Here is a 14,332-nt window from a genome sequence, read left to right as displayed (position 1 = left end):
GCGGTGTAATTTGATTAAAAGCTTTATCTTGGTCTCATCTGACTGCAAAATCCTCTTTCTGGTTTACTATTGTGCATTAATGGCAAACTCCAGATGTGCTTCAATTGGTTCTTGAGTAACTGCTTCTTTTGTTCTTTCCTTTCATACAGGCCAATGTTCTGTGAAGCACTTTACATGATAAACTAGTGTACTCTCAATTACTAAAGCCTTTGAAAACAACCATTCTCCTCCTGCTCTTCTTCTTTTTTTTTTTTTTACCTGAGGATCATATAAGCGAGTTTTGAGGGACAATATTTTATACAATGATCCGAGTAGTTTGATATACTCTTACTGATAATTGAGCTTGATTCACATTTCACATACTGTTTACAGCCAACCTGTAGCTTATTATTCAAACCATCAGCAAGAGGAAAATTGCCTGATACTCAATAAAAAAATGATCACAGAGAACTTAAAAAAAAATGGTTAAGGGTCCAGTTTCTATTCTAAGGATGCTGCTTTCTATTTTTATTTCAGTGATGTTTGTAATAAACCATCCCAAAATACTCCCCTCCTCCACATTTATAAAGATTTCTTGAACTTTTGTTCTGCCAAGAACTGATAAACTCTGGCTGTGCCGTATAAAAACCTCCATGTATTCATATTTCAGCCAGACTTTAATATTAGTGTCATCTAACTGAGAATAGAAGCACCTGTCAAACACCAGATTGTTTATAATAAGTCATCATAATATATACACTTGCTGGAGCGATATATGATCACGGTGAGCCATAACAGAATCTTCTACAGTGTGCACTTCACAATGTTTACAGAGCGATTACCACAGCGTCATCAAGATTTTTTCAAGATTGTTTATTATGATGTAATAAACGTCTGATAACTCCAGGCTGATAAATTTAACAGAAACTACGAAGACATAAAAGACCTCAATAGGCATGCTCTGCTTGTTTGATGTGGCACCAAGTTGTTTGAAAAATGTGGTTCCACTAAATGTCGCTTTTATTTCTTTCTGTAATAATGCAGAATGTGGGCAAGTCACTTGTCCCATGAAAGATGTGTTCCATACGTCACATGCACCCTTAGTGGGAACGTTTTAAATTATCTGTTGGTCTGACCTTTACAGAGGAAACCAGAGCAGCTTGATCTGTGACCCTGAGGATCATAGGATCACAACCATCATATCCTGAGACATCAAATTCATTGGATGGCAAGGTCTTAAACCCAACTTTGATTTAGGCGTCAATAACTAGTCAAAACAAATACTGATACTGACCATTTGACACAAAATTTAATTGCCAAGTCAAAGAAAAAACAAAAGCCTGAAATCAAAACATTTCAATTTGTCAGTATTTGGCCTGGAGTATTAACATCTCCCTTTCAAAAGCTTAGGAAGGGATGGCTCAAAAGACAGAGTAAACCAAACAACTGATAATCGTTGTAGCCAAAAAAAACGCAATAAAAAATAATAATAAAAAAAAAAATCACTAAAAGAACAATATAAAACAGTGGTTCTTAACCTTTTTGACTTAAAGAGTTAGTTCACCGAAAAATGAAAGTTATGTCATTAATGATTCACCCTCATGTCGTTCCAAACCCGTAAGTCCTCCGTTCATCTTCAGAACACAGTTTAAGATATTTTAGATTTAGTCCAAGAGCCCTCAGTCCCTCCATTGAAACTGTGTGCACGGGATACTGTCCATGTTCAGAAAGGTAAGAAAAACATCATCAGAGTAGTCCATGTGACATCAGAGGGTCAGTTAGAATGTTTTGAAGCATCGAAAATACATTTTGGTCCAAAAATAGCAAAAAAAAAAACTACGACTTTATTTAGCATTGTCTTCTCTTTTGAGTCTGTTGTGAGCGAGTTCAAAACACTGCAGTTAAGTGATATCCGGTTTGCGAATGAATCACTCGATGTAACCGGATCTTCTCGAACCAGTTCACCACATCGAACTGAATCGTTTGATACTGTTCGTGTCTCCAATAAGCATTAATCCACATGACTTAAGCTGATAACTTTTTTAATGTGGCTGACACTTCCTCTGAGTTAAACCATAATCCCAGAGTAATTAATGTACTCAAACAGTACACTGACTGAACTGCTGTGAAGAGAGAACTGCAGATGGACGCCGAGCCGAGCCAGAAAACGAACGAACGATTGACTCGTTCTTGAATCAACGAGCAGACTGACACAGAGAGTGTCTGAACCGAACTGATTCTTTGCTAATGTTATGAGCCCAGGTAAACCGAAAGCTTGAATGAAGGGCAATCATCGCCAATGATGCCATTACGTAGAGCGCAAAATAACCAGTGAACAGTTTTCTTCAATTGGTTTTTTTTTTAAATCAAACTGTCAGAAAGAACCGGTTCGTGGAAAAGAACCGAACTTCCCATCACTACTTGTGACCCAAAAACCGAAACAACCGGTTCTTGACTCATGAACGAGTCAGTCTTTCGTTCGTCATCTGGCTCGGCTCTGTGTTCATCTTCAGTTCTCTCTTCAATGCTTATTGGTGACGAGAACCGTTTCAAACAATTCACATCGAATGATTAGTTTGCGAACCAGTTGTCACTAAACTGCTTTGTTTTGAAATCTCTCACAACAGACACGGAAGAGAAGACCATGCTGAATAAAGTCGTAGTTTTTGCTATTTTTGGACCAAAATGTATTTTCGATGCTTCAAAAAATTCTAACGGACCCTCTGATGTCACATGGACTACTTGATGATGTTTTTCTTACCTTTCTGGACATGGACAGTATACCGTACACACAGCTTCAATGGAGGGACTGAGAGCTCTCGGACTAAATCTAAAATATCTTAAACTGTGTTCCGAAGATGAACGGAGGACTTACTGGTTTGAAACAACATGAGGGTGAGTGATTAATGACATAATTTTCATTTTTGGGTGAATTATCCCTTTAAAGGCCCCACACTGTTCAACAAAAAAAATTTCAAAGGGCCATTATATAAACTACATTTATATTCAAACATTTTCTGTTGTTAATGACAAATGTGCTAATTTTCAAATGAACCATTACTATTTTTGTGATTCCAGACTAGAAGTGCCAATTGTATATTCTGTAATTTAAAAAAAGAAGCTGACAATATACACATTTACTTTTTTCGGCTTTTCAATTATTATAAATTGATATCATTTGAAGTCCTCTTACAGCACCCTGGTTGAGAACCTCTGATAAAGAGGATGATTAAATTATTTTAATTACTTAATCCAAGTCATTTAAGAGCAAGAGGTTTGGAAAATGTTGGGAGATATCCATTACCAAATATTAGATTAAATGCATGAATATATACAGAAAATAAAATATGGGTGGGCCATGTTAGACTATACCACTATTCTTTAAAAGAAATTTGTGCAGTTTGCAAAACTGTATTTAATTATATTTATGTTATACTTTACACAGCACATATATTTTTATATATATTAATATTCAAGTAAATACATGCAAGTATGGATTTAAAAAATATAAAAAATAGCTACACAAATTCCATTAAAAGTACAGTGGATGTAGTACTACTTATGTAGTGCGTTATGTAGTACAGCAAAGTAGCAATTTTCCTGTAGTAGACAATTACTGTCAGGAAGTGGAGCTTTCAAGTCACATGCTATATATATATATATATATATATATATTTTTTTTTTTTTTTTGTATCATAACATCATTAGCATCCCATCTGCAGGTGTAGCCTAAAATTCCTTCCTAACGCAGTCGCTCCATGTCCTACAGCTTCCCCTTCTGACAGCATAAGAAAACAAGAAAGACAGTCTGATTGACAAGATTAGTTTTTCTGTGATTTAAAAAAATAAAATGCTAGAACTTTTTTTGTGTGTGTTATATTTCAGTCAGGACCACATACACAAGACAAACACACTGTAGTCCAGACGTGATGAACAAAAGTGTTTATTTTAGTGAACCATTAGGATCAGAATAAATAAAGGGTGAGCGTTTGTCAGTGTTATTCTTCTCTCTCATGCAGGGAATCCCTCCTGGAGGGTTGTTACTTCAAAGTTTAAATACTAAAATTGCCCGATTCTCCACTGTCGTTTGGTGCCCCGCATGGGGTTGTAGTGCATTCTTTAGTAAACCTGTCTAAACAGACTTCCTCTCAGGGCCGAGTGCTGCACAATATAGTGGGTCCTATGCTGACCACTGACAAACACAAATACTTTATGTCCAACCAGAGCCTTTGGTCAAATGATCCCTTAAATATTTACAACTGCTGACAATCAAACTTCCAAAAAACAAAACAATATATTAACAATTCCATAAATTACTCCGACTTATTTCAGACCAGTAAACAAAATCATGTTGAAAGTTAACAAAAATTATATGAACACCTGCAAAGCAAATACATTTGGTATTCACACGAGATGGCAACAAAGTAACAATTTAGAAAAAAAAGAAAAGAAAAGAAACTCCTGGGCTTTAAACACAAAATGAGCCCAATAATCAAGCCAGTTGAGCTGTGTAAAAAGCAAACAGGATGCTTTGTGTGAGTGTCAGGCGAAGAGCATCGTCTCTCCTCTGAACATCAGGTCTCGTGTTGGCCTTCTAAATGTAGTGCGGAGAGAGCAAGGAGTCCTAAGAGCGTTCCTGAAGTCAGCGGGCTGTGTAGCCAGAGGTTGATGGGTGAATGGTGAGAGATAAAAGGTTAATTGAGGGAGGGCGACCTTTCTGTTGTCCACAGGAGCTCGATGTAGGGCCATTTGGTCTGTAGACAGCGCTTGACCGGGGTGTCATCCGTACGTACCATGGGGTCCTCAAAACCCATGACCAAAGCAGTGCCCTCAACGTAACTCACCTGGCAGAGAGAAACACAACGGGTGAACATGCAGCACATTTGTGTATGTACAATCACTACCTTATCCTCTAAATAAAACCATGGCCTGTGTTTCTGGGAATGCCAATGTGTCTCACTCAGTATGAGTCTCATTACAGACCTGGCCTCTTGCTATGACATCATCAGGCATGAGACAGTCGATGACTTCCATATGGAGGGCATCATATTGCCAGGAAGGAATCTGCCCTTGACAAAGTGTCACGATTAACATGCGCCCTCATTTTGCTCTTTTGTTGTTGTAAATTGTGTTATAAAACTAAAACCTGAAAATCCATTCATTTATATAAATGTGTGCTTCACAGGTTTTGTTGGTGCCAATAGTGAGCATGGTTGGAGATCCAGTGGCCAATCAACTTACTTTAGGCATTGCCTTATTCAACCCCGTCTTGAACAAAAGCCATAAAGCTCCATGGCGCTCCCTCTGGCGGCAGCCACAAACATCTCTAAAACCAACATCATCAGCCCATTATGCAGTGAGCCTCAGACATGCTAACATCCAAAATGGCGCTGTCCAAACCATTGGGAATCAGATCACACACTAGCAAGACTCCACTTGTCATTTTTCTTCTAAGTAGCCACCTAACCTCTGCTCAACCTTGTGTTTCAGCAAAAAAGTTGCTTTTGTCATCAACCATCCCAGAGTTAAGAGAACCATCCATGAAAACAAACATGCATTAATGCTTTTTTGACTACAGAAATATGTAAGATTTATTTAAGACTGCAAAAGTAAAGGATGTTGAGTTAATCTCTTGAACTGTAAGTTTTCAAATCTGAACTTTCATGATCTGCAAACCACCTCGGCTCAGCTGGCTCTACTACAACCATTACTTCAATATTTCTCAAGCTGCCCGTTTTACCAAACCCCATCAATCCCCATTAGAGCTGTGCATTAGCTCTTGGCAGTAGAATGAAATGGAAAGAAGAGCGACATCCTCCAGCTGACTGGACTGTGATCAGTAAACAGGCATTTCAAGTCACAATAAAGCCCTGTATCTTGTTAGAAGGCACAGATTCATCATTGCAGCCAGACAACTCTGGTCGGGTTGACCAGCGGGTTCTCTGTGTTAGAACATGCATTTTTATAAACCTTGTCAACACCCTATGCATGTTTACTTGAAGTAATCCAAATATTTTCACTGGTCAGCCAGATTACATGTTCTGAAGGTTTTTGGACTCTTTGGCTTGGACTCTTTTGGATAACAGTCTGCTGTCGGTTAGCTGGGCTTGGGTTCAGCTCATAGTCTACGCTTTAAAATAAACATTTCTTTATATTCAGACTAAAACAAATGCATGCGTGCTCCTAATCAGTCAGAGAATGTCAGCCTGACTACACACGGACTCAAAAGGCAGTGACTGAACAAGTACCACATCAAGAATTGACTGATCCTATATAAAGCTGATATAGACCTATATAACGTCACACTATAAATGAAAGAGTAAATAAGATGCATAATTTCAGCAATGAAAATTTACTACAATTAGAATTTTTTTTTATTTTAAGGGTAAATAAATTATGAGCTTATTTTTTATTGGGCAACCCATTCCATTAATATTACCTCATCCCTAATATTAGCTGAATTCAATCAAATGATCTGAAATATTTAATAAGGAATGAGCAAATCGTGTTCAAATCCTGTGAAAACCTGTGTATGTATCCTAGCTAAAATCTAATGCATGTATACTGGATTACAGCCAGCAGTAACAAATTTTATAAATTAAGCTTTTGTCAAGTACTCTTTATGTAGTACTTGTTATCGAATTATACTGACTGCAGAAAGAAAGTGGTCCAAAATCCACAAAGTGACAAGAAGCAGAAATGCTGGAGGAAGACGGAATGAGAGCAGATCCCTTCGGATGATTATATGACTTGAACAGAAAGGCAGTCTGGGCTTTGCTTCCAAGTGCCAGTATGATCTTTGTTCGAGCCAGAGGAGCTCTTCACCTTTTGCAAGGTGTTTGGTTCCTGAGAAAGGGCCCCTGTGAATATACGAGTGGCACAGAGGAAACCTGAACAACAAAGGCTGCACACTTTACTACTGCTGCTAATGCGTTTGCCAGAGTAATGAAGAGTAACCTGTGTGTCCTCAGGGGCCTGATGTGGCAGTTCCTACCCATTACCCCTAAACTTCTGTCAATCTCCTTCTCACACACATGCACTTCCGTTAAATCCAGGATCACACGCACACAGTGATCAATGAACATACAAGGCAGTCAGGGGTGCTCTCTAGTGCACTAGTGCAAAAAGGATGGCATGTGTAAATGTCATTAGCACTCTTTACAGAGATGTGTATGGAATATGGGCAATGGTTCACAATGGTCAGAAAAAGTGGCACTATAGAGAACATGAGATGAGAATAAACACCTGGAACAACATCAGAGTGAATATTAAAAGTATATAAGGAGACTTTTTCAATAGTTTTTTTTAATAATTATTTTAACTACCAAAACAAACAAGCTATTGTTTCAAATGCTTGTGTGTAAACAAAATAAATTGAATTAAAAAAAGGAAATCTAGATAAAATAAACCGTTACAGCCTAAAAAATTCTAGCATATTTGACAACTAAAATGTTAACAGCAGCTAAAATATTGGTCAATAATTCAGTTGCATATTGTTGGTTTTTAAAGCACATTTAAAAATGTACTCCGGTTTTGCCAGTTTAATATTGGAGACACGTGAGAACCAACAAAGATCATTTTTAACATTTCCTTTTGTGCCCCACAGAAGAAAGAAAATCTCATTTTGGTTTGGAATGACATAAGAGAAAATGATGACAACTTAATTTGTCATCTTAAACTTTGCTATAATAGCTGAAACTAAAATGTATTAAAACGAAACCATAATATAAAACTGAACGATGACTAACAAAACCACAGAAGAAGCTAAAATTTATAAAATTTTAAGTCGAATTGAAAATAATATCACACTAAAATGCATTTGACCATGTGTCTTTTAAATGATGCAAATCATCTTGACCGGTTTGACTTTGTATAAACACAAATCAGAACACAGGGGGAACCGAGAGCCTGAGACATTAGTCCAGTGAAACGGTTTCAGATTTTTGTGGCTTCAATATACTCTGGCCAGTCTCGAAAGCTGTCGACACTCACAGTAATGACTTGGAAGGCTTGTCAGAGATCATAGTGGTGTGGGCCATTGGACGGGGTGGCTCACAGACTCCACCTCCCAGGGATAAGACAGGATAAGACTGACCCACCAAGGCTTTCCATGCCAGCCGAGGCAATATGTGCTATTAAAATGTGCTTGGGCATTACAAAATGAGCATGAGTGTGCCTTACCTTCTCATTGTGGTTGGACTGCTTCAGGCCATTATAGTGATACACAGGAAATGAGTCTGGGATCACAGAATCCTGAAAAAAAAGAGATGACACGTGTCAGTGCAGACCTGTACATCATCGGGTCTGTGGAACATCAGCAAACAGCTCTATGTGTCCTTCATCACTGTGACATATACTGCCTTGATCGAACTCCATCCATAGGAACTCACGTAAAAAACATTTCCATGAGTTAAGACAACTTAACTAAAACGTCCAATTCCAGTTTAAACACATCAAAGCACACTCTATAAACTTGGACAAGAGAGTCTAAAACAATGGTTCAGTGAATGGTTTTATATGGAATGACTTACTCAAGACTGACAGCAAACTTGAATACATTTGCTTTAAGTCAAAAACAATCACATACACCCCCCACACCTCATGCAGCTGCTGAAAAGACCTGATTGGAAACTGGTTCCAGGGCTCTGCAGACCAGCTCGAACCAGCAGCAAAACCCAAGCACAGAGTCTTGACCGGAGCCAAATACCTCTGTCTAGCCCCCATACCGCATGCCTGCCTCGCTGCCAAAACTACAACAGCGGACTGTGTGTGCATGTGTTTGAGTGGGCCTGAAATAGGGTTAGAGTATTTGATTTGATGGTAAATTGAGGCCTTTTTGCCTGTATCCCTAAAGCCCTAATCTATTTAACACAGAGCAGTGGAGCTGCAAGTCCATGCCAACTATAACCGTCAGCTTCTCCCTCCACCGCTCTCTCGCTCTCTGAGGGGCTACATGTACATAGATTTAATCTGGGGCTGATTGTAGGTTTATTTGAACTTAATGAAAAAACTAAGAAAAAGCAAACAATGTTGAGCAAGAGCAAGAATCTAGGGAGAGCAAAAATAGACAGCAGGATAGCCATGATAGGATAGGTAGCTATGTTTAGTGAGCTGCCTAGCTGTCTACTGCCTTCATAGGCAGCATCCTAACCAATGTAACTCATAACTGACAGATTTTAAACTCATTACAAAGGCAGCCCCTCTGTACACCACAAATACTCAACTCACAGCTGATACAGATACAGATTCAATAGAGTTTGATGTTAGCATGTTACTAATGGCATGATAACCTAATAAAGTCTATAAAAAACCTATATGTATAGCGCACATACAGAAATTGGGTATATATAACTGGGGCTGTGAATCAATGCAAAAAAACAAACAAATAAAACATTAAAACTTAAATTAAAATTATTTAAATCCCAAACTTATGTAGAAACAATATAAAGGAAAACCTTTTGAAAAAAATGTATATAAATTACTATGAAGGCCAAGCTCATTGTCATCCAATAAGATACCTCTATTAATTCATTATCAGGGATGCAAACAGTAATGTAAGGGGTAAAAAAAAGATGAGAAAGTTGCACAGATCAGGGACAAGATACTTGCTTTACATGCTAATTTGTGGTTACTTTAAGGTTTAAAAAAAGAAATTTTTTTTTTGATTTTTGATTTTTTTAACATTTAATAGACCAAAACTGCCTTGTCCTTTCATTTATAATTTATAACTCATATATCTCATAACAATCCTTTGATGGTTAATGCTAACAATCGTGACATAAACCATAACATGACATAAAACAAGAAAAGCCTGTAAATTAACTACAGGAGGTGGGGGGAAAAATACTAAAAAGAAAAAATATTTTATTATATTCATAATTGACATTTCTCTTCTCATTCTTCAACAGAGTTTTTTTATTTTATTTTATTTTTTATGAATTTACAGACATTTATTCCGGGATTGCAGTCACCAACAAGGGTACATACAATAATTTTTTTCTATATATATCCACATGTAGGGAGACACTTTCTGATTGTATCAAAGCCTAGTGAGCTGTCCACTCATGCAGCATTTTGATCTTGGTAAACATGTTTAATCATCTTGAAAGAGAGAAATGATACATGTATCATTACCTGGTCAGGAAAGAACTCCTGCAGAAACTGGCCTAGCAGAATTATTCCCAACCCCTCTGGATCCAGCTTACTCTTCATCAGATTCACACTGAAAGAGAGAGAGAGAGAGAGAGAGACAGAGAGAGGTGGGGGGGCTCATTGTGTGCGCATGTTGCATGTTTTCAGCATGTTTTCAGCATGTTTTGCTCATTGGCATCCTTCAGCAGTGAAGTGTGTTGTCTGAGGCAGTCGTCAAAATGAGCTATAATCATGAATTATGGTCAGATACTAAACATAACAGTGAGTAATGCTTGGAATCTGAGTAATATTGTTTTTAAAAACGGGGCAGACTTTTCCTTTTAAAGTCATACAGCGAGACTGATAACATTACTAACTCTCTCCCACACAAACTCTGTAATCAGAGGATGATAAATGCTTTCTTATGTGATCACAGGTCACTTTAACATACACATAAAAATTGGCAATTGCCAAAACACTGATTATGTTGTATGTAGTTTCAGAAGAGTCAAAAAGAGTGTTCAGACTTCATCGACACTTGACTAAACTGCTTTGACAGAATAGGGTGCCGTGTAAAAACAAACACATGACCTAAACTTTATTCTGTCAATTTAACTTTCATATAACAAACCCTTTGAAAGGCTGAAGTTGTCTTTCAAGCTGTCAAAGGCTGATGTAAGAAAGCAGGTGGTTTAAAATTGAGTGGCTTTAAACAGGCTTTACGTGGAAGGTTGGGACCTAACTGGCTGCTACTCTTCATTGCTCTACAAGAGTAATGAGTCTGTTTGAATGGCATGTGAACCCAAATTGTGCAAACAGAGGGATCATAGCTGGTTTATTATGCACAAACCTCTTCAGATCACTTTATGACAAACACAAATGTCACATTGATGTGTTAGAAATAAAAGAGATATAATGTTTGCTATACATGAATACAAATAATATACTATATTGTATTACACACACATTTCCATTAGAGTTTGGGGTTGGTAAGATTTTTTTCCTGTTTTTGAAACATGATTTTATGTTACGTTCTTATTATTGCCAATAAAAAAAATGGCTAAAATAGCTTCTATAATACGGTCATAAAAAGGTATACACAAAATATTACTTCTGCAATGCGATACTTTTCTGAGTGAAAGTATATTCAGTGAGAAATGATGTGGGGTGGTACAATCCATCAGGGTTTAACTGGATCATTATATTCAACTTAATTTATTACCCAATATATATATTTTTTCTTAACTGCATAACCTTGGTGGATGAATTTTACACAAGGTATGAAAATAATTTCTCTTTAAAGCAATGCCCTGATTGATATTAAGAGAAAGGGCATTTATTTGGAAAGTAAACAGGGTTAATTTAATATTTATTGGGGAATAATTACTGCATTACTTTAAAATATATAACTGTACTCTATTCAAATAATATTAACATTAAAACATTACTGTAACACACACACAAACTTACTAGTCTGGCTCAGAGACAAGATCCAACGCTTTCATAACATCTTCAAGCAGTGTGTCTGGAATGAACCCATTATCTGAAGATGAGGGAACAAGAACAGAGGCAGATGGTTAGCACTTCTGAGAGTCTTGATCAGCACCCAGACCACTGGTGTCTTATGCCCAATATAAAACACGAGTTTCATCTCTCTAATTGAAGCCATTCTGCCGAGCACGCACACATATGGACATAAACACACTAAAACAACGGCTGATAAATGAGAGCTGTATGTTGTTTTTTCTCCTCTCTGGTCTCCAAGTGTCAGACAGGATGTTTGCAGAGCAGCTGGTATGCTGACTCTTTTCCATTTGCTATAAAATGAACTCTCTGCTTAAACTTTCCTGCAATGACTGGATTAAGAACAATAAATATCTGTACCACAGCATGAAATTAGATACACTTAGGCGTTTTGAATAATGCATTAGAAACTTTGGCTAAAATAGCTTCTATAATACTGTCATAAAAAGGTATACACAAAATATTACTTCTGCAATGTGATACATTTCTGAGTGAAAGTATATTCAGTGAGAAATGATGTGGGGTGGTACAATCCATCAGGGTTTTACTGGATCATTATAGTGAGCTTAATTTATTGCCCAATATATCTGTATTTTTTCATAACTGCATAACCTTGGTGGATGAATTTTACACAAGGTACGAAAATAATTTCTTTTTAAAACAATGCCCTGATTAATATAAAGACAAAGGGCATTTATTTGGAAAGTAAACAGTGCTAATTTTGATTTCAATGTCGCTTTAGTATTTTATCTACATAACCAGACTGTAAGATGCAAGTTTTCTTTTTCTTTTGTGGACAAATGAAATGCATGTGAAAGATCTAATTTAATGCCTAAACTGTCTGTGTTTGGAGTCGATATAAACACATTCGAAGTGCGGGAAACTGAAATTGAACTAAAATACACAGACTCTCATGCACACACGCATACACGCACACCAAGTATTGTTCTTATTAACGTGAGGAACAGGAATGTTGTTTATGACGTTAAAAAGGCAAAAAAGATGCCAAAGAAGAACATCTAATCTTGTTTTTGATGACAATTTGAGTGTGCGCTGTAAATTAGACACTTTAAATCAAAACTTTAGAAGAAAACCTATGTTCTCACAGTGACACATTCAGTGATACACACACAAACATCTTCTACCTGACAGATGTACCTGCTCCAGGTTCTCATTTCTTCCACCAAACACCCCCTCTTCCTATTCTCTATGTTATCATCAGGAGTCTAAGATTTAATATTTATTGCTTTTGATTTAGAGGAAGTAGGGTAGAAATATATAACTTCATGCAACAGACTCTGGGATAAAAACCAAACAGGATATATAGGCAAAGATATACTGTACTGCATATGACTAAAGGAGCATCAGTGGTTTGTTCATAAAGCTACACTGCTGACTTTGCCATCTGAGCACAGTGACTATCTTAAATGATAAATCATCATGCGAGACTTTCCTCCCCATAAATCCTCACCAGAACTGCTCACAAATAAAACACTGTTGGCTGTTAATCATATATAGGACATTCAGTCTGAAAATCAGTGAGTTTTTTATAAATATCTGAAAAATGATAGAAATTTGGAGTCTACATAATATTCAAAGGTTTGTAGTATGTTTCAGACGAGCGCTCCACTTCACTTCAGCGCCAGGCGAGAGTCAAACGAGTGTGAAACGGTACTGTGCTCACAGCGCGTGCTCTTCTACTGCACGCACAAAGGCTTCAGCGTGCACTATAGCTTAGAGAAAATATGATGTGTGTCAGATCTACATCACATTCAGCAGTGCCTTAAAGAAATAGAAGCCAAACAACCTAATATAACCAGCTGCTATGATGTCTATTAATCAAAGGACAAAAAAAGAGGAAAAAAATACTTTTATAGCTTTAAGAATTCTATATTTAATTTAGAATTTAGTGTTTGATAACTTCAATTTAATTTCTGTATGTTCCTGTTGAAGGACACAGGTAAATATTACGTTTATTATAATGGGTTAAAATTGATAACTCAATTATACTTTAAAGGTACAGGTTGTAGGACCTGCCACGAGAGGGCGCACAATCAAAACAATAACAAATCGCATGGAGGAGGAGGAGCGTGGAATAATGGGATTTGTTGTCTTCTACCCAACTGCTTTTGGCCAGACGGAAAGATAAATCATGGATTTAACTCGAGTTCATCGATTTGCGCGAGTAGATTACATACAAAGTCAATGCAAAGACGCGATCAGACGATGGATCAGACTAGGGATGTCAACGATTAATCGATGATCGATTAATTGTCGATAAGAGATGCAATCGATTAAGGCTATCGATGGTCGGTTAACCGATTCAATGTTGGGCTGCGTGCGGCTCATGCGGACTCAACACGTGCGAGCGGCTGTGAGTGACGGTGACGATATATAAAAGCATCATCATTCATTCACAATGTACAAATTAAGCTTTTAATGTGATTTAAACTTTAAAGTACATTAAAATAGAAACAACATAAAAGTTCTTCAACATTAAATGCAATAGAAATGTAGTTACTAATCATTTCATCAGATAACTGTTTTATATCGTGCGCTTTGCAGGGCTGCGGGACACAGTGACAGGACAGGTAGTCTATTCATTCCTACAACTTGTTAATTCATTCCTACGAATTATTAATGTGGCAATTGTCCATGTTTCATTAATTTTGTTCCCTAAATAACCCATGATTTAAGT

General features: G+C 37.1%; 1 protein-coding gene across 2 annotated transcripts in view; it reads right to left on the bottom strand.

Moving 5' to 3' along the window:
- Window positions 1-3,906: 3,906 nt before the first annotated feature.
- The window catches only part of mindy3 (MINDY lysine 48 deubiquitinase 3), a 36,116-nt gene continuing 25,690 nt past the window's right edge, over window positions 3,907-14,332 (bottom strand). For both annotated transcript variants that reach the window (XM_052578686.1, XM_052578687.1), the window contains 4 exons: window positions 11,581-11,653; window positions 10,114-10,201; window positions 8,161-8,232; window positions 3,907-4,823 (listed from right to left, as the gene is read on the bottom strand). In XM_052578686.1, the coding sequence (XP_052434646.1) occupies window positions 4,674-4,823; window positions 8,161-8,232; window positions 10,114-10,201; window positions 11,581-11,653 (383 nt within the window). In that variant the 3' untranslated portion in view covers window positions 3,907-4,673. The remainder of the gene's footprint in view (window positions 4,824-8,160; window positions 8,233-10,113; window positions 10,202-11,580; window positions 11,654-14,332) is intronic.

This window comes from Carassius gibelio, chromosome B16 (assembly GCF_023724105.1).
Source record: "Carassius gibelio isolate Cgi1373 ecotype wild population from Czech Republic chromosome B16, carGib1.2-hapl.c, whole genome shotgun sequence".
In the NCBI taxonomy this organism is placed as follows: domain Eukaryota; kingdom Metazoa; phylum Chordata; class Actinopteri; order Cypriniformes; family Cyprinidae; genus Carassius; species Carassius gibelio.
Note: the sequence above shows the minus strand (reverse complement) of the source record. Positions and strands in the feature narration are given on the sequence as shown.